The following is a 25791-nucleotide window of genomic DNA, read 5'->3' as shown; positions in this document are numbered from 1 at the left end:
GTGACCCGTACCCGCTTCGTTGCTCTAGCACCTTTACAGACCTGGGTTAGGATTGATCGCCATTAACCCATACATACGAGGCGACTAGCGGGATTGGGTGGTGAGACACGCTGGCCTGATTGATGCGTGTCAACGGATCCATGCATCGGATCCCAGTTGCGTGGATCGATGCTCATGATGTCAACCGTTGGGTTACCCAGATTCGAGTATCTTCAGATCGCCCTCATATGACTGATATTTTGGCGAGTACGCTTTTCAACTAAACAAAACGTGGCTACAGTCTAAAGCCGTCATCAGGTCACCTCATCTCCTCAGACTCGTGAAGGCCCGGGTAGAACAGGCCTTCAGCAACCCATGCTTTACACAAAAGGCGACTATGCTTGTCGTAAAAGGCGACTAACGGGATCGGGTAGTCAGGTTCGCTGCCGTGGTTGACCAATGGATTGTCTGGTCCAGACTCGGTTATGTACAGACAGCCACCATATAGCTGGAACATTGCTGAGTGCGGCGTAAAATTACTTTAACTCACTCATCCCTTCAATGACCTGCCAGGATGGATGTAGCAGGTCTCACACAGTTTTTATCCTTGAAGTATCAATAGGGATACACTGTAGATAAACCTTGTTTGTGTAATGTAAACGTTGTTCCAAACAGCAGTGATCCCACCTTCCACAATAAGGCGACTTAACTCGACAGCTTTCATAATTGATATATGCTCATGAACGTGTTTCACCATTACGCAGAACCGGAAGCTGCTTCTGGATCCTAGGCTTTTCAAATCAGTGAGTGAAGTCTCACGCAGTGTTTTGAGATAACCTTTAGGAACGAGGCTAGTCTGCCTAGGCTATTCAAATATGTTTTTTCTTTTCTTGTGACTTTTTGAAATACACTGCAAACAAAAAGTATGGGAACACTCTAAAGTTTGATCGTTACACGTCATCTTAAAACTTTGTGAGGTCATGTATACTGTAAGGTAAGTGCAACTTTTTGTGCGCTTAATGCTGGAACATGCAGTGAAGCAACTGATTAAATATTCATTGGGTTTGCGGAAAATGAAAAAAATCATTGTCAAAACAGCGGAACAGCCATGTTTGATTCAAACAACACAACAGCCCAGTGCTTGTGGAAGACTGACTTCCTTTGCAGCTTGCGTAGTATATCACAAGACTTGAGGTCAGTAATTCCGTTTATGATCAAAGTCGTGTCATGCTAGGTACGGGGTAGCTTCAGATGGATGACTGCGTGGAAGAACCTCGGTTTTTTTATCGGGGGTGATAATCCCCCTCGTTTATTTCTAAATTACAAAAAAATCAAGTGAAGTAGCAGTACAGCTATCATAACACGTGTGTGACATATCGGTGCCAAACAGTATATATGTTCATGCTGCAATTTGTGTCGGTGAATCATGTTCGGGACACATTTGTGATATGTCAGTGCACCATATGGATCTCATCAGACGACATTAGTCACTACAGACAACGCCTATCTTCTGCAGATGTTGTGACGGTGATCACGGCAGGTCAGTGGTGAGTGACCCTGACGCTGCCACCCTCGCCATTGGTCAGCCACTGCCTCGTGTTGGTTTTGGTATTGTAGGCGTACACCCTCCCGGAAGCTGCAGGGTAGAGCAGAATGGAACTGAATGTTGTTTAACGCCGCATCATAGTCACGTCGCACGGCTTTTCGGCGTGGTAGAGCAAGATAATGTATAAGGAATGCTACACAAATGCCTCGTACTCTTTGGTACCGTGTACATAACTGAGGTGATACGTGAAATTCTATTATCTGAGTCCGACGACTAACAGTTAAGAGACGGTGAGATGTTGGTCCCTCGTCACGCCGGAGACCTGGGTTCGATGCGATGGTACAATGTGTGAAGCTCATTTCTGGTGCCCTGCAGTGATTTTGTTGGAATTTTGCTAAGCGACGTAAAGCTAAACTCGTTTATTGACAGTTCACAAACGGCAATTTGATTTTTCAAATGCAGCTCTGTAACGCTGTATTAAGGTGAGCACATCACACATTGTTACCAGCGCGGAATCAAACCCGGTCTTAGGTGAGAGCGATGCAACTTCAAGATCGTCCCACGTGTAATCATGTTACATCGAGGAATACCTCGGCTGAAGACATGTTGGGTCAACAAGACTTACCTGGGTCAACTGCTCTTCCTTCAAACTCTCTGTTCAAAATGTCGAGAGAACGGAACTTTCTGTTCAGGAACAGATTGCGAGGGGGCTTGACAGGTGCAGGGTCGTCTGTGTATACCTGTCAGTGGGTCAGAAAGGTTTGAGACAGTTTTACTTCAATCAAGCATGTTCTCACAAGACTTGGATCCAGGGAACATCCTCACTCAAACAACATTTATATACACCCAGAATAAAAAGTTCAATTTCAAAACTGTGATGTTGAAATGTTTGGCTGGAATATTTGGGATGACTAATCCATATTTAGTGAATGTTCATCTAGTAACTGATTCGGGGATGTCATAATCGTTTGTGTTTCCAGTTAAAGAAAAGAAAAATATATTATGGTACTGCTTTTTAAAGAAACAAACTATTCCTATCCTGATTACACAACACTATTTAAATTAGATTTCACTTGTCAAAAATGACCGTCATGTGACCATATAACGGTCACTTCTGATTTTCACCTTTCAAAAGAAGGTAACTTGTTTGAGGAAATGCCTGTTTTCCAAAAGCGCATACATCCTGTTTAAAGTAAAATATATTTTCAATAATGCTTTTGTTTTTAAACTGAAAGTACTCAAACAAATTATTATAGCTGTTTTTTCTCTAAAAGATTTCCTATCAGACAACAGATACTGGCAAAATATAGTGAGTGGCGCTTAACGTTTTATTCTAAGTATACATATTGACACCTTAGTTAGCACTATCGCACTATTGTAGCCATAACCATCTGACATCCAGTTAAGTTACGAACAGGCAAGTGGTAGACGTTTCACATTGTAATCATCAATGATGACAGCGCGAGTCAGTATCTAGATGTTTCCTATAATTCAGCCTTATTCCAGTTCTCGCAAAGACAATTACACAAACTGTTTCGAGGAGTTTTTAAATGGACAAACTAGATGATCAACTGCATTAACAAAGGATACTAGTATTCAAGCCCCCAGGTCACGATAACCTCACGATGACCTATCCCACAGCCAGCTGACCCTCATTAGCAGCCAACGCGTGGGATACAATGCTTGGAAACCGGGAGCTGCAAACCCGCATCCCAAAACCGTACCGTTATATTCTAATGCGTAAACTGTCCAGTCGTGCAGCTTACGATAGGTAAAGGTAAATGTTTTTGAATAGACTGATGAAAGGTGAAACTTAGGTCAACTCACCGGAGGTGGGTCCATGTACAGTATATCCGGTATATTATCTGCAACAGAGAAACCAATACTAGGTCATAATCTAGGACAGCCTTAACGCAAAGATACCTTTGTATAATGTAGCCCTGGTAATTGTCAGCGTTGGAGGAACATTAGTTGACTGAGTAATGTTTCATGTACGTTACATTGAACACATTTACCGGCATATCTTTGTGCCTTCTACATAAATGTTTGTTGTTTAACACCACACTCAGCAATATGCCAGCAATATGGAGGCAGTCCGTCAGTAATCGTTCCTGCACCAGACAGTTTTGTGATCGACGCCATGAGCATCGATCTACGCAACTGGGATAAGATGACGTGTCAGCCTGTCAGCGAGCCTGACCACCTCATCCCGTTAGTCGCCTCTTACGACAAGTATGTGTTGCAGAAATAAATGAGTCTTGGTCATACGTAGTAGTCGCTGATAAGATCATCAAGGACGGTAGGAAAACTGGATGTAAGAACCGGAAGTCATCGTCGACTAGCACGACAGCAGATACAGGTGAGCTGAAAGGTGACTGGGTGACTTACTTTGTGGTGTGACTACTGTTATAGACTGTGGTGTGCCGACTCTCTTTGGCTGAGGGCTCACCGGTCTACAGTAAATATAAAACAAGTGTGTATAGTGAATGAGTGAGTTAAGTTTTACGCCGCACTGAGCAATATTCCAGCTACATGGCGGCGGTCTGTATTTAATAGAGTCTGGACCAGACAAACCAGTGATCAACAACATGAGCATTGATCTGCACAACTGGGAACCGATGGCGTGCGCTTGTTTGTACGCATTGGTGGTAATCAGCTGGGCAGAACGCTGACTGAATTCCCGGGTTCAACAATGTACGAAACCCTTTTCTGCTTCTGCCCACCGTGATATTGCTGGGAAAATGCTAAAAGCAGAGTCAGACCCTACTCACCCACCCACTCAATCAACCTGAAATGGCATTACGGCATTCGTAATAAATATATATACTCATTATAGATTGAAAACCTGTACCCGTGTAAACCCAGTTTTACCTTTTCTTTTTCCTGCATCCGTAGATGCTGGCGACGATGACAGTGCAGATGAGTAGTAAGGTGACGAAGCCGATGACGGTGAGAATGAGGATACCCTCCCACGTCTCTGCCCAAGGGGTCACAGGGTCATAGTAGCGCCTCACTGATTGGATGCTCAACCCAGCTAGAGCGCCCTCTGTGGGACACGAGAACGTAGTAACCAGGGCTAGTTTAGACTAGATAAACTGACGAACAAAAGAAAGTACACACATGCTTGGTTTTCGAGGGAAGCTGTGTTAGGATTAGTTTCCCCCAATTACGAACGTAAACATTTCGAAAGTGTGTTTTTTTTTTTTTTGCTGTGACGTACACACATTTAGTATGTGTTGTATTTGTATTTGATATTGTTAACCAAAAGTCACTGAGTTCTGTTATCTGATTGGTTGAAAAACATGATCAAATGGTATTTGATTCGAAGAAACTGCAAGACTGCTCTCTGCGTACTGACACGTAGAAACATCACAAACAAAAGATTGTCACTAACACTGGTGACGTTATTCAAATTATATTGTGACGTAAAGTTAGAATGACGTCCGAAATGACCAACTCCAGATGCTGCGATGGGAACCAGCTGAAACGGCCAGCTGGTTCCCATGACACTTCACTGCTGTACTCGTACAGGATGTAAACGTGTGCAGACAGTAAAACCCTTTGGTTTGCATTTTTGTTTACAATGTCGATAAACATCACGTGTTGGCCAATTTCTCGTGTTATTGAGTATTTGAAGCAATACATTTGGAATATATTAGGAACCGACGGCGTAAGCCAGAGGTTTCAAATGAAGTATTCCCGTGCTTCAAATGCTCAATAACACCCGGAAATTGGCCAACACATGATGTTTATTTCCTAATTGGTCAGTTTGTTAAGAAATAACACGTGGACGTGGTATAAGAGGTGAAGTGGGTGTACATGTATGTAAACTGTGCGCTTAAATTATTTCTGAAAGGAAAGAATCCATATGTTCCTCCTAATAATATTGATTTACAAATGTTATACTCCTAATTTACATTTACCAACTTGCACAGGGTTACATTTATGATACTTATCAATACACGACACGATACAACAAGCACGCGCGCGCGGACACACACACAAACATATATACATTAAATCCCACCCATTCCACCGTGTTCATCTTCTTCAAAACAGGTCATGGTAAGGCCTTTGCAGAGTACCAGGGCTAGCAAACGAAGAGTTTCGTCCCTTTCCGTAGTTTGGAATCGAATCCCATAACAAGCTCAATGATGCTCATTTATGTGACATGCATGTGTTTTCTCATAATATGCATACGACATGGGGCATCTGCCGCCCATGTAAAGCTGACGCGTCAATATATATCTGAAATACCTAACAATCTCACCACTCAAGGCCGACGTCGGCGTCCCTCGGGGGTCGGTGGACAGGAACTTCAGTGTCTCAGATGACGTCAACAACGTCTTACCCAGCGTGATGTTACTGACGGAGTCGGTAGAGCTGTCCGCGACAGTGTAACCATGCACGGTCAGAGGGCTAAGGGAGAGGAAGACATCAGAATGGGTTTAACCTGTTGCATCGAGGTGGAGTGACGACAGTAGACGTTAAAGAGCACAGGCATGTGTGTCCCCAAGACTCGTCGCAATTGCGTCCTATGCATGTCCTCTGATGTACTGTCGCCATGGTCCTGCTAATGCTGTCAGTCACACGTTCATCTTCCAACACTCAATATTTTTCAAGCTGCCATAATAAATCTCTATTCTAGTTGTAAATATAATTTGTTAAAATGACCTGGTATTTGACTGAGCACCTGGACCAAGGTGGAGGTACCACTTGCTAACATGGAGCAGTGGTGTAGCCTCGAGAAAGCGTTCGCTCGCCACGCCGGAGACTTGGGCTCGATTCCCAAAATCCATGGGTACATTTTGTAAAGCCTATTTCTGGTGACCTCCGCTGTGGTATTGCTGGAATATTACTAAAGGTGGCATAGAAACACACTCACACAATTGTTAGTGTGCCCATCTCTGGTGTTCTCCATAGGAATATTGTTAAAAACGGAGTAAAAGCACACTCACTCACACACATGTGTATATACACTAACAAGTCAACGCCCAATTCCCACTGACTCAAGATCAAGTCAAAACTCAAACTAAGATTTTTCTACCCTGATAAGATACTTGCATGAATAGCTCATATTCGTAACGATAAAGGTCGACATGTCTCGTGTTCTCCCCCCAACTGACATGGTACATCTACCGTAAATAATACTGAACATCTATATTTTTACCTCAACGTCTGGAGCAACTTTCTCCTTCCTGTCAGCTGAGTGGTACCCGTAGACTCCACACACCACACCCGGAACATGGCTGACGGCCAAGTGACCCTTATCAAGTTCTGGACTTCGGAGATGAAGGTGACCTTCTCAGCTTCGAATGTGGAACTGTCCATGTAAAGAGTGAAGGTCACTGCAACAACGTTGGGGTCAAAGGTATCGATGCGTATCGTGGCGGGGCTCGTCGCGTTGCGGACGGGGTTGCCGGAGTCTTGTGCCAAGGCTTCTATGACGTAACGGAAGTTGTAGGAAGCTTGAGACGCAAGGGAGACTACACCTGTCAAATGCAACGAACGTCATTTCAACGTCTCTAGGTGAAAATAAATATACTTAGGTAACAAATTATACAATTGAATATAGGTACTGATAAGTAATGTTCTACGTAGTAAAATTAATATTGATGCTTTTCTTGCCGTCGTGAAGAAATTGCACCGATATCCCTTGGTGTCATCGTAAGCGTGAAATCGCTACCAAAGGGCGCATGGCTCAGAGGTGTACCACGTTATTGAAACAGGAGAACGGGTAGGGTGCTGACAAACACGTGGACGAATTTGGATTCGAAACACTGTACCAGGTTTTTGGCGTGCCAAGGGTAGTCGGGGTTGGGCGGTAGGGGATAGGGTGTGAAATCTGAACAGCAGATTATTGGACATAAGAATATACTTGTAAATCCGTGCTTTGATCTTTCTGGATATCCATGTAGGATGCTAGCTAGTTTATAACAATCAACGGTTTTAGGTTTGCTTTAACTGCATTTTCTCAAATGTATCTTAGAATATAAAAGAGTCTCTACACTGACGTTCGTGAAAGGCTTAAAGATAGTATAATACATGTATGGCCACGAATATAATGTTCTCTTTATAACAGGAGCCGTCAAATTGAGGAAAATAAATCCAAATCTACTTTCAAACATAATCGGACAACGAGTTTGGTTTTAAGTCAAATTTAGAACTATTATAATTTCGTTATGTACCACTGAATGTTCAACACAGTATGTTTATCTACTAAATGTTATAGGGGAAACATGACGTCATAGCATTGTTCATGTCGTCACGTCACCATTAGACAATGATATTTTGCCCTAGGGGAAATATGAACCCCGATGTTTTCCCCTCGTAGGTGATAATATATTAAGCTGAACACGAATGTATGACTCGTTTTATGGCCCATAGGACGCTTCATAAGTTTTTTCTTCTCTCCTTAACCATTCACCAGGTGAAGGCGCAAGATTTTCTTCTGAAACGGCGTATGAAGCATACACATGTTGCCTGCCATAAAACGTATGGTATGTACACTGTTCCTTTAACTGGAATCAAAAAGTGTTTTTTCTGCGACTTGATTTTTATTGTTTATGTATATTGTTATTCACATGATTAATATGATGATTATGATAATCATAATAAATTGTACCAGAGGTCGCATCCACGGAGAACAGATAGGTGTAGGTGCTCTGTAGGAGGAAGTACTGGATCTGCCCATCTAGTCCACCGTCTGCATCTGTCGCCGTCACAGTGGTGATGGAGCTGTCACAGACACCGCTGTAAGCCACTTCTGTGTTGTAGAAGAGAGGAGACATTACAGGGGCGTTGTTGTTGACATTTTGAACGTTGATTGTCACCGTAGCTGTTGCTGTGCGGGGTGTTGCACCCCCATCAACAGCGAGAACTTTGAATATGTACGTTCTGTCAGCGTCTTGATAAACATTTCGTTTCAGAGACAGAATTCCAGTAACTGAATTGGTCATAAAGACCATATCAGCTGCAGCGCCCTCTGGTGTTGACGAATCGATGGAAAGCGTTGTGGCACTGTTGACGCCGATATCGTTGTCTGTGACTGTCATGGGAAGAATGGCTGTTCCAACTGCTAGATCGTCTCTGATAGTGGCCGAATACGACAGGGCGTCAAACTGAGGATCGTTGTCGTTGAGGTCAGTGACGATGATGGTAACGTTGGTGTTTTTGTACAGGCTTGGTGTTCCTTTGTCTGACGCTCTCAACCAAATCTGGTAAGTGTCCATCGTCTCTCGGTCTAAACCAGCAGCAGTGGTTATCTCCCCTGTTACACTGTCTACGGCGAAATCTGATGTTCTGCCGTGCCAATATATAAGAAATTCATACTGAACGTCCCCGTTAACGCCGGTGTCATCATCCACCGCCGTCACGTAGTCTACGGTGGAGCCGAGAGGAACATTTTCTGCAATGCTGAAATTGTAGAGCAGGTTCTGGAAAACTGGTTGATTATCGTTGACGTCTCCAACTGTGATGGAAACAATGACGACGTCGTCATTGGGCATGTCTCCGTTGTCAGTTACGGTGATTTTCAGAGTGTAGCTTGGAGTTATTTCTCTGTTCAAGACTTTGCTAAGTTGCAAAATGCCGGATGAAACACCGATAGAAAAGTCATTTTTGGGGTCACCGTCGGTAATGTCAAAAGTCAGTTCACTGTTTCGACCGCTGTCGGCGTCGGTTGCCGTTATAGTGTCGATGATTGTGCCCACTTTGGTGTCTTCGGGAACAATCTTTGAGTAGGTGCCGCTGACAATGGGGTTATTGTCGTTCTCGTCTACAATGTTGACAGTTAAAGTTGCAGTACCTATCCGTCCAACCCCATTCTGGTCCCGTGCTGTCACAGTCAGGACGTGCCTGTAGAGGGAATATACTGGCGGGTTATCATCACTTATATCTGTAAAGTGTTTTAATTAATATCCCTTTTACACAATCTATGTTTTCATGTCACTGTTCATGCATAACTCCCCAGTTCCATTCCACAACTGAGACCCGTGAAGGTCCGGGGTAGAATAGGCCTTCAGCAACCGATGATTGCTGTACAAGGTAACTATGCGGGATCGGGTGGTCAGCATTGCTGACTTGGTTAACTCATGTCATCGGTTTGCAATTGTGCAGATCGATGCTCATGGTGTTGATCACTGGATTGTCTGGCACACTCGATTATTTACATACCGCCGCCATATAACTGAAATAATGCTGAGCGCGGCGTAAAACTAAACTATCTCACACCACAATGAATCAAGGTCTCCATCGCCGTGGAATTGACTGAGTGAGTGAGTTTAGTTTTACGCTTTTAGTAATATTCAAGCAATAGCACGACAGGAGACACCAAATATCAGCTTTAATCACTGAATCGAATCATTGTCTCCCTCTTACTGAGCGAACGCTTTAACCACTCCGCTACGTCTGTTTTTGTGTAACCGTGCACTCAGCAACATTCGTGCGGTCTGTAAATAATCGAGTGTGGACAAGACAATCAACATCACGAGCATCGATCTACACAAAAGGGACATACTGATACCTGTCAACAGAGTCAGCGAGACACCCCTACCCCGTTAGTCGCCCCTTACGACAAGCATGGATTTCTGAAGAACTATAATCCAGACCTCCACGGGTATCGTCAAAGCAGAGGTAACAGTTGACATGCTATGGTGCTATGGTCTGTCAACAGATTTATTTCAGGTGTATACGAACTGAGAGATTTATATACAATGCAAAACTTACTGTTCTTTTCTTTCTCTGTCGATGAGACCTTTTGTAGTTACGACTCCCGTGTCTGGGTCGATAGAAAACAAAGAGTTTATCAAGATGTAGACAAACTTGTTGTTGCTGTTGGCATCTGAATCAGCATCTGACGCAACCATGGTAACAACAGTTGTCCCAATGCCAACATTTTCCGTTACCTGTACAGTGAGGGTCGACGGTGTGAAGACTGGACTGTTGTCGTTCAGGTCGTTTAGAGAAATCACAACCATCGTTGTGGCACTTTTTGGTAACGGTGTGCCACTGTCCGTCGCCATGACAACGAGACTAAAGATCCTTTTGATCTCATAATTTAGTGTGGAGATCGTTGTTATTTCACCCGTGGTTGTGTCAATATCAAATGACGTCTGCCCGTCGCCGGAAGTGATTGAATATCTGATTTGTCCATTTGTTCCTGAGTCGGCGTCTGAGGCCACAATATCTGCTACTGAAGTGCCATTTGGCAGATTCTCGTCAACCGGGACGTTGTATATGTTTCTGGTAAACTGTGGGTAGTTGTCGTTGACGTCTTTGAGAACGATGTATAGCCATGTTGTGGAGGACTTGTTTCCCCCGTCAGTAGCCTCAAGTGTTAGGTTGTAGAAGCCAGGCCCGACATCACCATCAAGCTTCGACCAGACCAATATATCTCCTGTGACGTCATCAATAACAAAACTATCTGCCGGCACATTACCGCTAATGATCGCATAGGATACCTTACCGAAAATCGCAGAATCCGCATCTGTAGCAGTAGCGGTTAGGACCTTTGTACCGACAGCTACGGATTCATCCACAGAGATGCTCTGATTCGGATCTGTGAATATTGGGATGTTCTGGTTAGTTGGCAGGACATTTACAATGGCTGTTGCTGTTGTGGTGCGAACCGGAGTCCCTTTGTCAGCGGCCTGAATCACAAGGTCGTAGGTCGGCGAACTTGCGTAACTGAGACTCTTGCCTGCCGCTAAACGTAAGTCAGCATTGGAAAATTCGAATAAATTTCCAGCGTCTCCAGAAATCACACTGTATTCTACTCTAGAGTTAACGTCCCCCTTAAGATCATCATCTTTGGTTGTTACAGTGAGGATGACCGCAAGAGAACTAGCATCTTCCGACACATTTCCAACATAGAATGATGGGTTGAATACTGGGTAGTTGTCATTAGCATCGGTAACAGTCACATACACAAAAGCAATGGCAGTACGTTCTGTACCAGACCCCGGCGCGTCGTCTACCGCAGTGACAGTGAGGTTATAGGTGTCCACAGTCTCTCTGTCGAGCGGCTTGGCTAGAGTGATTCTTCCTGTTGATTCGTGTATTGTGAACTTCCCTTGGCTGTCTCCGGCGGTGATGGTGAATCGCACTGTGCCGTCTAACGCCCCAACGTCGGCGTCTGTCGCCGTCACTTGCACCACCGTGTACCCGATTGGCGAACTCTCTATTGTGGCTACCGTGTAGGTAGTCTCGCTGAAGATGGGCGTGGCTTCGTTGACAGGGGTGACCGAGATTCTCACGGTGACATCTACCGAGAGTTGAGGGGTTCCGTTGTCGGTCACGGTCACCGTCAGGACGTACTCGGTCGTCGTCTCGTAGTCAAACGCTGGAACAGAGTTTGTAAAGTTTGTTGTGCATCATGGAGTTATACCATAGTCGTCAGTGAGGTGAATAGACGTGTAACTTCAATTATGGTTATCAGACGCTTTGACGATGACTATATGTATAAATTGCAGTTCCGTTTCATATCCTGGCTACGCGGATTTAGCGTTGTAAACTGGGATTTCTCGTACATCATCTCACACCAGTTTCTTTCAAAGATGTGGCTCATAACGGACACAGCAAACAGATAAGGTTGCGGTGCTCCATATTGTAAAGGGAACAAAAGAATATGTTTACTGGCATAGTTCATTTTTTTCTGTAGGAAATGTTGATACCTTTAGTGACTGACAATACGCCAGTGGCCGAGTTAATGAGGAAAACACCTGGAGGGTTGCCGGAGGTGATGCTATATGTCAGTGTGTCGCCATTAGGATCACTGCAGTTGATTAGAGACGTCACCTACAAGGGAACATACGTTCATGCCTATATTCGTGCCGAAATATCGGACTACCGAAGTAGTCCAATATTGATGGAAATAAACCCAACTCTACTTTCAAACACGGGCTGACCGTCGTCGCCTGTAGCGTAAAACGTCATAGAAAAAAGGTGACGTCATAGCAATGTTCATGACGCCACGTCACCATGACAAGGGGTAATTTGCCCTTTGGGATCGCGTGAAAAATGAGAACCCCGCTAGTTTCGCCTTGTTGTGCATTCGTAACAAAGTTACTCCGTTCTCCTCCTAAGAAGAAAGCGTTATTACGTCGGTCACTCGATGCGTCTACTGGTCTCTAGTTCTATCCATGTATGTTTTTTAAGTACTTTATGTCTTACATATGAACTGTTGGGTAGCCCACCGGCTGAATAACATTCGCTCGTCACGACGGAGGCCCGGGTCCGAGTCCCCACATCTGTGAAGCCTATTTTAGGTGTCCCCCATCGTGTTATTGCTGGTATATTGCTAAAAGCAGCGTAAAACTAAACTCACACAATCTAATAACTGAATGTCAATCAAATTGTCACATACCAAGTAGTCTTAAGCAATAATGCCATATGTCATATTATATCCTTCAGTCCGACATATCCGCTCTTGTTACAAATTTCGGTTCGTCTTATCAGCACGTTCGATATATGCATGATTAGTGTGCCAAACATTTTGTTATGAACGTGTTTACAACGCCCACTGATATCGGTGCAGACAATGTGTTCTTGGTTCAACATATTCTAATGTCAGCTGGGACGATTTCTCATAGGGTTAAATCAGTAAACTGCGTCATTGCTGAAATGACGAGAGAAAAATGTGTGCTTTTCTCTGAGGTAATACTTTTGGACAGTAATAATATGACAATAGCTTTATCACTTAAAGAAGCATACAGGAGATGTTTTGGCAATTTGACGCGACGTCTTTCATGGAAATTATTTGGAGTTGAGACGATGAAGAAAGATGATGATTTTATGGAAATACAAACTCTTTGTGAAATGAAACTCTTCGACATAAAGTCTAATGTCGTTGTCAAGCAAGTAATGGCGTCGTATGATCAGGAGAAAATTGTGATATCGAGCTTGTGACTAACGTATTACTACGCACATATGTGTGACGTCATAGATAGCTGCACATTCTAGTTAAGTTTCTTGATTTGTGACAACTGAGCTGCCTTTCTTTAAAATTATTAAGTAAGAAAGACATTGTATTATAAAAATATATTTTCACAATCGTGAGTCTTGGGGTGGCTAATTTACATATCTTTATATATATATATCGTCATTTGAGTTGTTGAGACTGCTATGAATAATGACGTGTTACCGTTTTCGGGACGGTGTCATTCTCTGGCATGTCCTGTTGGATATAGTAAGCGGTGCAAGTGGGTGCGTCCTCGTTGATGTCGGTGATGGAGACGGTGACGGTGGAAGACACAGGTGTTGTTCCGTCTGTTGCCGTCACCTCTAGGTTATAGAGGGGGGTAGTTTCGAAATCTAGACCTGATACTGTTCGAATCTCGCCTGTAGCAGGGTCGATGGTGAAGGCCGATCCGGTGTTGCCATCTAAAAGGTGCAGTTTGAAATATGACACACAGACTGAAAACGTTCAATGACTCCATATTGACACAAGCGGCTTCTAATAATGTATTGATACCTGAAAATGATCAGTTGATAGTCTATTGCATATGGTCCGAGGTATTAATTTGACTGAATGTCTTAGAAAAATGTTTGACAACGAACTGAGTTGATTTAAACTACACTCACAAAGGAACTTGTGTGTCTGACAACACCCATGGTATATGGTCCAGACTCCACTTTTTTGCAACCTGTCGCCATATATACATTGTTGTGCAAAAGAATTCAGACACTTAAGTTAATTAGTGAGGCATCAATAATTTTCATGACTTTCATTTTCGTAAGATCCAAGTCAAAATGTGCAAATTTGTAAACAATCATCTTACCTTTAATCACGTAATTTCTGTTTAAATGGCAACAATTTAATAAACATGTATGTACAGTGCCGTGAACGCCTTTAACATGGCGGTCTATGGGATTATACACTGGAAACATACATTAGGTGGTACGTGTGATGTCATTCGTGGTAGTAATCGCCCAGAGCAGAGATGATTGCACATTTGGCTGTCAAATTTTTAAAAAATCCATTCAGAATTTACGTCGTGAAAATTATTTATGATACACTGCAATAACATGTAAGTCTATGGTAATTACGTCAAATGTTCGAATACGTTTTGCACGGGTCTGTAGCTGGAACATTGCAAACAAACAACACCAACAAGAAATGTGAAACAATGACTTCATATTTATGGTATAAGACTATGAAACGTTTTACTTGTTATTGAATAAGAGACTCTGCCGTCTGTGCCGTAATCGTTGTCAGTTGCTGTGATCGTTGCCACTGGCGTTCCAGCCGTGGTATTCTCCGACACCTAGAATGTGATTAGAATTGTAAGCATTGCTAGAATCGTAAACAGAGTCTTGACAATGCGAGAGCTGGTAATGATAGACACACAGACAAAGCTCAGAGCTTTTGTATGATGTCAACCATTTTTCTTTTAGAAGTGCTTCATCAGTTAATTATCTGAAATTGTGCACCTTAAAGCACATGAAGAAAACTGTAGCTTCAGCTTCATTTGTGTTAGGAGTAAAGGGTCAATGCATTTTGTTACAGCGCACAAATCATAAACAGTGATGTTCAGTTCATGTTGAAGTGTATGTCACAACTGGCCTATATCACGCCAGGAAAACGTATGGTCATGCATAACTAATCATATCTTGAGTTTGGTCACAAGTTGAACTTTACTTTTTTCTATTTTGGTTATAGCTTGTGCCTTCATTTCTACATTACCCCACATTAAAGATGATGACCAGTAGGAGTTATTGAAGAAAAGAAAAAAGCCCCAAAACAATCAAGATCACAATATTTCAATATTTAATCCACTCAAATTCGAGTTTGGCATGAAAAAAGAATAGAATTGATTTTCAGCAATCCAATCTTCTTGAAAGAGTGGTTTTGCGCGCTGACTTGGTCGACACATCTCATCGTGTCCCAGCTGCATAGGTCGATGTTCATGATGTTGATCACAGGATTGCCTGGTTCAGACTTTATTTACAGACCGACCGCCATATAGCTGGAATATTGCTGAGAGCGGCGTTATAAGACAAACAAAAACACCAAAAGAAACTATTACTACTACTACTACTACTACTACTACTACTACTACTACTACTACTACTACTACTACTACTACTAGCGATTCCCGGACTTGAATGGATTTGCAATGTTAAAGGTATAACTTACGGAGACAGTGGAAGATGGAGATGGTGTGTGAAAAACAGGTGCGTGCTGGTTGACGGACGTGACTGTGACCGTGACGTACGTCGTCCCCGTCAGTTCCGGCACCTCTCCATCTGTCACGATGACAGTAAGGGTGTAGTAGCCAGGGTCATTTGTTGGTTGGTCAAGGTCGATCAGACTGGACAGCTGAAGCAGTCCTGTCGTCGTGTTGCTGAATTTGAACTTTGGCGGTACAACGTCACCACTCGCGACTAAAAATGTCAGAGTTGACGTTGCGTCGGCGTCATACGCAGATAGCGTTAAGATAGACTTTCCTATAGGTGAATCTTCAGGTATTGATCCCGTGAGAACGCTGGCTGCTGTAAAGACTGGGGCGTTGTCGTTGAAGTCGTCTATGCTGATAGTAAGGTTGCCTTGAACTGATCTTGCTGTTGTCCCACCGTCCGTCGCCATGACAACCACTCTATAGGACGTAACTCTTTCTCTATCCAATGTCGCAGCCGTTGTGAGTTTTCCTGTGGATGTATCCAGTGCCAGGACGCCGGCTACAGTGGTCCCTGCGTCTAAACAGTAGATACGTACTTGTTGTAATAACGTTTTAAAATATTGACTCATATCTTAACAACTTCATGTCATCCTATGATTCTAACGTCATGTTCAAATTTTGTTACCTGTTGTCACGGAAATAAGTTGATATGTCAGCTCTCCATCTCTACCCAGGTCGGCGTCTGTTGCTACAATGGTAACAATGGGTGTCCCAATGGGAGATGACTCTGGTATGGAGAAGGTTGTTCCTGGGGGAACATTAGTTCCCCAGATGGGATCAAAGTCGTTAACGGGACTCACCTGGAATGGAGAACATCTAGTACCACTTTATATAAAGTCTGTTATATGCTTTTCTGTAACTAGTTTGACTTCATATCGTATTTAAACGTCAAACCGTTCATTTGCACAAAATATAGGCATCGGAGACTTCACATCACATGATGTTGTTATGTTCTTCAATTTCTGCATTGTGTTCCACAGCTGAATATTTTCAAACCCATGAAGATCCAGGTTAGGATTGGTCTTCAGCAATCCAGGCCTGTCATAAGACGGGATCGGCGGTCCGGCTCGCTGACTTGGTTGACACATGTCATCGGTTCCCAATTGCGTAGACCGATGCCCATACTGTCACTGGATTGTCTGCTCCGTGTATACAGACCACAATCATATATTGCTGAGTGCGGCGTTACCAACAAATGAAAAACACAAAGGAACATTATCGTGGGGGCAGTCATCATCTCACCAACTATTGTAACACCTATTATATGTAGCGTTACGGCCATGTAGATATCCAGAGAGTCGTTTACTGTGATAAAGTTATGAAATTAGAAGTTACCGCAACAAGCAGCAATGTGTTCCAATTATTACACGTTCTGTAAACAATCAAATCTGGACGGGTAAAAATCCCGTAGTCGATACCATGAACTAATTCCCACAGTAATATATCACACACACACACACACACACACACACACACACACACACACACACACACACACACACACACACACACACACACACACTCACTCACACTCACACTCACTCACACACACACACACTCACACACTCTCACACACTCTCACACACTCACACACTCTCACACACACACATATACACAGAGAGAGACAGAGACACACGCACACGCACACGCAAATACACACACACACAAACCATAAAGCAAACACAAAACTAAAATGTACAAGAAACCGATCTGCCGACAGCAAACAAACAAGTACAACAGCTAGAGACAAATTAAATAAACAAAGCTACCACAAAAAACAAAAACAAAAACAAAACAAAACCCTCATCCTAGCGACGCACACACTTGTTCGTGAGTTACAAATGAATGAAAGGGCAGGCAAGAACGCCCAATACACAAAACAAGAAACACCATGGATATTTGTAGTGTAACCTTGATGTAGAATGTAACCGTCCCTGTCCGAGGTGTCCCCGAGGCAGGACTGTCCACGGCGTGAACGACTAGCGTGTAGTCAGATTTACTCTCAAAGTCTAGTGGGGTGGCTGACGTGGAAACAACAGTGCCAGCGATTTCGAACTTTGCTGTAGTGTCGTCGCCGGTAAAGATGGAGTATGTGAGGTCACTGTTCGGCGGAGAATCAGCGTCTGTGCAGGATACTGTTCCTACAGTGGTACCTGTATACAGAAGAAGGTTGAACTCGGTAACGGTCAATACCCTTATACGAGAGAAAAGTGTTTTTTCTTGTAAACACATGCGAGAAATGGTTTCGGAAGCGATTCCTAAATATAATAGGTCAGATAATCAGTATTATTCAAATGTTAGAATTTCTCTTCTACCTAGTTACTCTTGTGGGGCTATTGTTCCTTCAAAAAGTACCATCCGCGTTCGGTGAAAGTTATCGTCGGTTAATTATTGTCGTATCGGTCTTTGTGCTTCTACTCCATTCTAATCCCAGTCTTCATTGAACCAGTATAGTTTACACAATATTACCAAGCAACAGATTGTATTCTAAAGCTATTGCAGGAATGGACGATGGTAACATAGTCAATGTCACAACAGTTTTAAAATTTATAATTACATGAGAATTTTTCGATAAAGTTTTTGTGGCTCAGGGTATTGACATACCTGCTCCTGACCCTTCTGCTATAGTTACGAACACAGAATCCGGTGAGCAGATAGGACCGTTGTCGTTGATGTCGGTGACGGGGAAGGTTATTGCCTGTGATGCAGTGTTACCCCCACTGTCTGTCACCTGCACAGTGACGTCTAGCGAGGTGAGCCCCACGTCATGGTCGACACGGTCCCTGATTGTAAGTGTGCCGGTGATAGGGTCTATCTGAAAATACTTGGTGTCCGTGCCTGTTGATGAATATCATGTAGAGGCTGGTATATTTATGTTTATATAATAACAGAGATTTTTATGTTAGTTGGTACGAATATACCACGAATATACCACAGTAACACAGATAATCCTCTAAACAATGCAAAGTATATGAGTGAGTAATGTAATGATTGGTGCTAATTTAACAGTACTCAGAGAGTTATCCCTATGTGGATCCAGAGGTTGGGTGAGGTGTGTGTGTGTGTGTGTGTGTGTGCGTACGTATGTACGTGCGTACGTACGTGCATGCGTGCATGTGTGTGTCTGTGCGCGCAGACCATTGCAACTCCGGCGAATTGAAGTTTGTGCACTTACGATAAGCATGGGTTTTCTGAAGGCCAATTCCTAACTGCATTTTATGCCATACTTGCATTTGCGTAGGCTGAATATTGAATTACTAGTGAGCTTGATTACGGATGAACAACTCTAACCCGGTTAAAAAACAAAAAATAAAAGATAAAAACAAAAACAAAAAGACTCTGCCAAATATAACATGGATGAATTGGGATTCGAAAGCGAGGTGGCACTATTAAAACAGCCCTCTTACCTACTAACGAGAAATATAGTTTATCCCCGTCTACTGTCTCCGGGTCCGTTGCCGCAAACGTTGCCACGTTGGTCCCCACAGTCGACTCCTCCAGTATAGAGGGAGTGGGTGTGGGGGCAGTGAGTGTCGGAATGATGTCGTACACGTTGCTGATGAAGACAGTGAGGTCTCGGGCCGTGGACCCAGTCCCATCCGTCACTCTGCACACAAACAAACAACTAGTAGTAGCCAGCCTATCAAACTGTAAAACAATTGTTCCACAAAATCATGAACACATTTTCCTGTATTAGATAGTGGTTCAGATGTGCAAGTGTTTACTGGTCAAGCTTGATAATTGTCTATCAAAATGAGAATATATCATATAATGTGAATATGTTGTTTGCTGTCATTAACATGGACCTACGACATCTGTGACTGGCCTGATCCTATTTAAATAATGTGTACATGTCTTATATGTGAGTACGTTATGTATCGTTGGCACGGTTTGGGTGTACCCTCGTTTGATTGATTATATCGATGTGAGGATGTAGACGAGTATGAATGTGCTGAGGTGGTGACTGCGTGGTGTGGGTAGGAATAAGGGGTTAATTGTGGGTGAATGAGTATATAGCAGTTGCGAATATTGAGGCTCATGCTGTTGATCACCCGATTGTTTGGTCCAGCTTCGGTCATTTATCTATATAAACAGTGGAATATTGGTGAGTGCGACGTTTAAGAATGAACAACAAAACACTCAGTCTAATTATTTCTAAAAACTGGATGTTTGTAAGGCTTCAAGCGGCCTTTTCAAATCCTGCCCTTGTGATTTGTATGAAGAATTGCCTTACTGAATGGTCAATGCATATGATTTGGTTGACTCGTAGTCAACGGTCCCTGATAAAGTTACGCTGCCGCCGATGTTGATGACGAAGGGATCAGTGGTAGGGGTCAGGGCATAGTTCCACGTTGTCCCAGCAGTTGGAGTAGGGTCAACGGTGAAGACCACAGCCCCAGTTGTCGTGTTCTCTGGAATAGTCACTTCGCTCGTACCATCGGCTTTGGGGTTTGTGATTGCTGGCTGTCCTGAAGAAGATCGGGGACATGATCAGTTATTTATTGAAATGGACCGGTGTCGACTACAATGCATTTATTATTAATTACAGGCCTGATAAAGCAATTCGTGCGAATGAACATAACCCTGCATAACTCTCCATCTTCCCATCCATGCAAAGTACCGTAGTTCTTTTGGGGACTGTTAGTGTGGGTGAGTGAGTTTAGTTTGCGCTGCAATAACACTGCGGGTGACACTAGAAATGGGTGTCACACATTGTACCCACATGGGGAATCGAACCCGATACTTCGGTGTAACGAGTGAACGCTTTGACCACTATGCTACGACAACCTCAACCACACCGGGGCTATTGGGGACGTCGTGAGCAGCTATTCCTGATTTACACGATCTTGGTTCAGATTCACTTGAAATATGCAACATTTTGATCTTGACAAGTGAACGCGATGGAAAGAAGGGGCCGCTATCATTCTCATTTTCGCTTCACTACATCATATCTTAGTGTATCTCTGTCGTATCTCACAGGTCAGAGACATCAACATTTTAAGATGGATACCCCCACCACCAAAGATACCCCTCCCTCACCCCCATCAAAACCAAGCAAACTAGAAGAACATTACAAAACATAAACAAACAATAACGAAAAACAAACAAAACGTGCAAACAAAACAAAACATTACAAAACACAAAATCAAACAAACTTTAAATAAATAAATAAATAAGTGGATAGTTATATATATAAATAAAAATTTAAACTCGGTTGGTCGATGTTGATGCACTCGAGGTGGGTACCATGTTAGTTCCACTTTACGTTTGTACTGTTTCGGTAACTTTTTATAGCATATTAACGCTTTGAAAATGTTTGTACAATTTAGCGTGCCTCCCACGTACAGTGTACAAAATCACTACAGTTAAAATAGTGAGATTAAAATCTGCGTGTTCTGAGATAACGAAATCATCTCCTTCAGGGTGGTATGTACTAGTACTTGCTTGGTAAACAACGGTAAATATGAACGTGAATGTTGGAGCGTCAGTGGACGCTTCAACACATGTGCATTTGTTTGGATTTCTTATCATATTATTTACACAACAATCCAAGATGGCCCAAGTCGCTGATTGAGTTTATTTCACTATCATATTATGTGCACACATAATGCTTAAATTAAAACCGTTCATGGTATGCCAAACCTTTTGCTAACTTTAAAGTTAAATCAATTTTTAGTCTTCTGATATCGTATTTGTAGAAATTACATGAGCAAACATAATATGATACTATGTGTATTATAGATAGTATATAATATCTATCATTCTATTCAAAAGGAGTGTAATTTATGTTATATGTGTGTCGAGTATTCTGAAGACACACAAATGATATGGCTGATTCTTTGACTTTTTTATAATCAAAATCATTTTAATAATTGTTTAAAATTGTTCAGCGTCATATCATAGATGTGTATAACATTCAAGATAAAATTAAAACGTTGACGAGTATAAGTTACCGTTGAATCAACGTAAATAGAAGAGCCAAACCGGTGATTACCCTGTCAAACTGACTTATTTAATTGATTGTTTAACCTCTCTGTTTGTCATATCATCATTTACAGCTGCCATATTTGTTTATTTGAACTAACGTCATCAAGTACCAGTTGTACTTTGAGGACTTATAACTCCGAGACAGCAAACAAACCAAGCTTGAGATTTCCATGTGTTGCTAGTGGTTATGTCACCGCGTCAAAATCATATTGCTTAATCTAGCCGCAGTCATGGGTGCTGAGTGTGAGTGTGAGTGTGAGTGTGAGTGTGAGTGTGAGTGTGAGTGTGAGTGTGTGAGCGTGAGCGTGAGCGTGAGCGTGAGCGTGAGTGTGAGTGTGAGCGTGAGCGTGAGCGTGAGCGTGAGTGTGATTGTGATTGTGAGTGTGAGTGAGTTTGTTGACTGGGGATCGTTCATGATTTATGGCGGGAGGGTTTGGGTGCGATGTGAATAGCACCCCCTCCAGTTCACTTGTTTAGTTACAAGACGCACGACATTGCCTTTTGATACCATTTTCGGGTCGCTTTGTTGCTGTGTCATGGTTTGGGAAACGCTGCTCCCTTACGTTGAAAGGGTGAAAAATGACGACGAAGCAATACCCCAACCTATCAAGCGACAGTGGCATCTATTCCTGATTAAGTCACATGTTGGTGAAGCGTTCAACGTTTGTACGAAACATAATCCTTGTTTGATTTGCAAATACATGGTCTATGTGAATGCACAACGAGTCTGTGGAGTTCAATTTCAGTCACATAGACAGTATTTCAGACATATTGTGAATGCATAACCATTATGATGATGGTCATATGCAGCAAAAATAAAAATACATGCATATAAATAAAAAAAATTAATTAAAGGTATGAAAGTGTAATATGCAAATCAGAACGAAGCCTGTTGACGTAGATGAAAGGTCGTGAACATCGGTGTTCTACCAATACATATCTTCAAGATGTGATTACCGAACTGAGGTTTTGCCATTAAAAAGTCCCAAAATGAAAGTTTAACGCTGATACAAAAACGAAAAGAAAATGGGAAACGAACCTTATATTAGACAAAGAAAAAAACAAAAGACATTATTATTGCACGAAGACATGTTCAAATCAAGATAGGTCGCAAACGACATAGCAGACACCAATGCAATTATTTACTTACCTTCTCTTCGTGTAAATACAGATAATTCATGACACGTCGGTACCAGTGTTATCTATTCTTTCGACTATTAGGAACCACATTTGTTTTTCCAATTATCATATGGATGATCAATATCTGAAGGAAATTAGCACACACATGTCTTTCCGATTGAATGTTCTCATCAGAGGTCCACTCTGATTGTTTGATCGGCATCCTAGACCACTTTTAGCTTGAAAACCGTGGAAGATTCTACATCTTAACGTCGCTCTGTGCAGTAAATAAGAAGTTGCCATCCATGTATGTTTCATTTTTGCATACACTCTGGTTCGCATGAACCACCCACCTATTGCAATCGAATAAAAAGTTAATAAAACGTATACAATAAAACCTACGAACTCAAATACAGCCATCTTATCACGTCAATGAACATCGTGTACCTACTCAATGTACTCTGGCTAAAAAAAATACAAAACAAAAAACATCCACCCCGGCATGTCTATCCTCATGCAGGATATAAAGTTTCTCGAAACACTCATGCGGGATACTCCCTTGTCATCGAATGTTGTTCATAATTTCTGTCGTCGACGAAAATATTCTCATCTCTGACCATTGTTTCCCCGGAATATGTCCGCGTAAATATATTACCCCCATAAGTCTGTGATAAGTTAATGGCAGTCGATATAGCACCAGCTGGAACTTGTTCCAAGAAATACCTTAATTAACACACTGGCGAAAAACAACGGGGAATTGTCTACACATTTTAAGGGTTTCAAGTCCTCTTTCGCAAACGGTGCGCCTGAGTAATCGCCCTTTATCAAAGGGAAGCTACTGTATGAGACGAAACTCCTTAGAGTCTGTGCTACCTGTGTGAACATTACGAAATGTAGTCAGATGGCCACAGTGCGACAAAAGGAAACAAGGTAAATGTTATCAACTACGTCCTTGTTATACGGTGGTATCCGGTATTATCGACTATCACTTTGTTATGAAAGTGTAATCACAAATATTCCTAAGGTCAACTCTTCGACTGACATGGACGACGCCATTTTGCCATGATGATGTGTGCGTTTGTAAAGTAGTATCTACATCACAGTTGAACTTGTCCGTAGAGGTCCTCTATTTATTCCTACTACACAAACAGTTTACAGTAATGTGAGATACCAACCTGACCCTTTGTATTGTCCATAAACACCCACGAATTTCCGATGACACAAATAATTTAGTTATGTGAGACTACAATAGGGCTGAAACAGCAACGTACCACTTATGACGGAGACTCCGCTGTACAACAGTACGACCAACAGCCACCCCATTTCTTCTTCATGCACCTGAAGATAAGATATTTTTCATTTGTGTAAAACACTTTTAAAGTCATTCACAATATCATGTTCAATTTATTTTTTCTGAAATTTTCGGTATTTTATCCATGCTAGTAGTTTGATTAGATAGGTTTCCGTTTCTTGAAATATAATGAATCAGTTAAAAATGTTAACGTCGACATCTATGCGGGACTATTTGAACTAAATTTATATAGCGAAGACACAAAGTTTGCACATATACACAAATCCATTATGAAAACGAAGGCACACACAAACACAAGTTTAATTTTTCCTACACATTTTAACATTGCGATCATATAATTATTTTTTAAAATTTAGAACACTGGTGTAACAATAGTATTAAATATTTAAAGAAATTGACAGTAACAACAATATTTTAATCATTCTGTAATGCTCTAATAGTCCCACTTAATAAACGAGCAGTTAATAATACACACCTATATAATTAAAATCAATGATACCGATACATTTATTTCACACACGTATTTATGAAATCAGCTCACACAGGTTTTCAATTTAAAGAATCCTGTGTCGCATTAAACGAATGTGGTGCACATGGTAATGAAACTTAAGGCATTGTCATCAGTATTTGATAGTAAAACACCTAAACGTATTAAATATGAGGGACTAATAGTGGTAATGTACTCACCAATCATTACTCTGTTGAATACATTTTAATCCAAAGAGAAAGTCCAGCTCTAATCTAAACCGAATATGTGGTGTACTCATATGTGGAAATATGTGTAGGGTGTTTACCTATCAGTGAACACTTCAACCCTCTCTGTGCTGTCAGTGGGGTAAGCGCTCTCATAATGAAGTCTCAAGTTGAAGTGGAAATATAGATTATATACATAGATAGGCCACTGGGTGTAATTGCTTGATCACCTCTAGCAATAGGTATAGAGGTTGCGGGTTGAATAATTCAGTTTATGAATGGGAGGGACACTGGGTTTCACCCTCTTGGTTAGTGTTGGAATTGCTCCCCCCCCCCCCCCTCACTAAGTAACCCAGGACACCAGAAGTTGCTTTCAGGTGTGGATCATTCTGGGGAATCGAACCCGATGCGTTCACCAATAAGCCACTATTTTTATTAATGTCACACATTTTCCATGCTTTGGTTTATTGTTCATACAACAAAGCAGTTTACTCATGACGTCACCAGGTAACACGTGTGACAGACAAATTGGATTTCAATAAACACGAGATCGTATGTCAATATCCAGTATTTTCCTCGATAACAACTAACACAGTTCATATGGTTAATACATCAGGACATCTGAGACTATTCGCATTCGAACTTTACTACCCCAACGAAGGTAAAGTTCAACTTATTTTTTGTAAAATGGTGTAGGATTTTCTTCAGTGTCTTTTGAAGTATATTTTTTCGACATAAACATCAAGTATTACGTTCCGTTGAGATTACATACGCACGCACGCACGCACGCACGCACGCACTCTCGCATGCACACACACAGACGCGCAAATGAGTACACACGTGGTCATGTGGTCCCCTACACACACACACACACACACACACACACACACACACACACACACACACACACACACACACACACACACACACACACACACACACATTTTGGTTGTTCTCATCTGCATAGTCAGTCC

At 42.2% G+C, this 25791-nt stretch overlaps 3 protein-coding genes across 3 annotated transcripts in view; all 3 read right to left on the bottom strand.

Annotated features, from left to right (window-relative positions):
• Nucleotides 1-25791, bottom strand: part of LOC137297079 (fibulin-1-like) — a 565492-nt gene that overhangs the window by 35815 nt on the left and 503886 nt on the right. The window lies entirely within an intron of this gene.
• LOC137297325 (cadherin-23-like) lies at nucleotides 1521-12173 on the bottom strand. Its single transcript, XM_067829335.1, has 10 exons — nucleotides 12161-12173; nucleotides 10253-11867; nucleotides 8151-9382; nucleotides 6696-7017; nucleotides 5796-5944; nucleotides 4397-4571; nucleotides 3914-3978; nucleotides 3353-3390; nucleotides 2151-2265; nucleotides 1521-1615 (listed from the first exon to the last, which is right to left on the bottom strand). The coding sequence occupies exons 1-10, from the start codon at nucleotides 12171-12173 to the stop codon at nucleotides 1521-1523; spliced, it is 3819 nt and encodes a 1272-aa protein (XP_067685436.1).
• Nucleotides 12170-20583, bottom strand: LOC137297323 (cadherin EGF LAG seven-pass G-type receptor 1-like). The gene is made up of 10 exons (XM_067829334.1): nucleotides 20505-20583; nucleotides 19940-20174; nucleotides 19113-19312; nucleotides 18310-18543; nucleotides 17617-17858; nucleotides 16331-16505; nucleotides 15663-16222; nucleotides 14694-14790; nucleotides 13668-13906; nucleotides 12170-12322 (listed from the first exon to the last, which is right to left on the bottom strand). Exons 1-10 carry the CDS (start codon nucleotides 20581-20583, stop codon nucleotides 12170-12172), a joined length of 2214 nt encoding a protein of 737 aa, XP_067685435.1.

The sequence above is a fragment of the Haliotis asinina genome, chromosome 9, assembly GCF_037392515.1.
Source record: "Haliotis asinina isolate JCU_RB_2024 chromosome 9, JCU_Hal_asi_v2, whole genome shotgun sequence".
Lineage (NCBI taxonomy): Eukaryota > Metazoa > Mollusca > Gastropoda > Lepetellida > Haliotidae > Haliotis > Haliotis asinina.
Note: the sequence above shows the minus strand (reverse complement) of the source record. Positions and strands in the feature narration are given on the sequence as shown.

What these genes read in the sequence shown, in the direction of transcription:
- LOC137297323 (XM_067829334.1), bottom strand. Translation starts at nt 20,583, where the DNA reads ATGTTGCATATTTCAAGTGAATCTGAACCAAGATCGTGTAAATCAGGA. An exon ending in ACTATATTTCTCGTTAGTAG is followed by an intron (nt 18,544 to 19,112) that starts GTAAGAGGGCTG and finishes ATTCATCAACAG; the next exon opens with GCACGGACACCAAGTATTTT. An exon ending in ACTTATTTCCGTGACAACAG is followed by an intron (nt 16,223 to 16,330) that starts GTAACAAAATTT and finishes TCTACTGTTTAG; the next exon opens with ACGCAGGGACCACTGTAGCC.
- LOC137297325 (XM_067829335.1), bottom strand. An exon ending in GCCGACGTCGGCCTTGAGTG is followed by an intron (nt 4,572 to 5,795) that starts GTGAGATTGTTA and finishes CGTGTCCCACAG; the next exon opens with AGGGCGCTCTAGCTGGGTTG. An exon ending in AGGAAGAGCAGTTGACCCAG is followed by an intron (nt 1,616 to 2,150) that starts GTAAGTCTTGTT and finishes TCTACCCTGCAG; the next exon opens with CTTCCGGGAGGGTGTACGCC.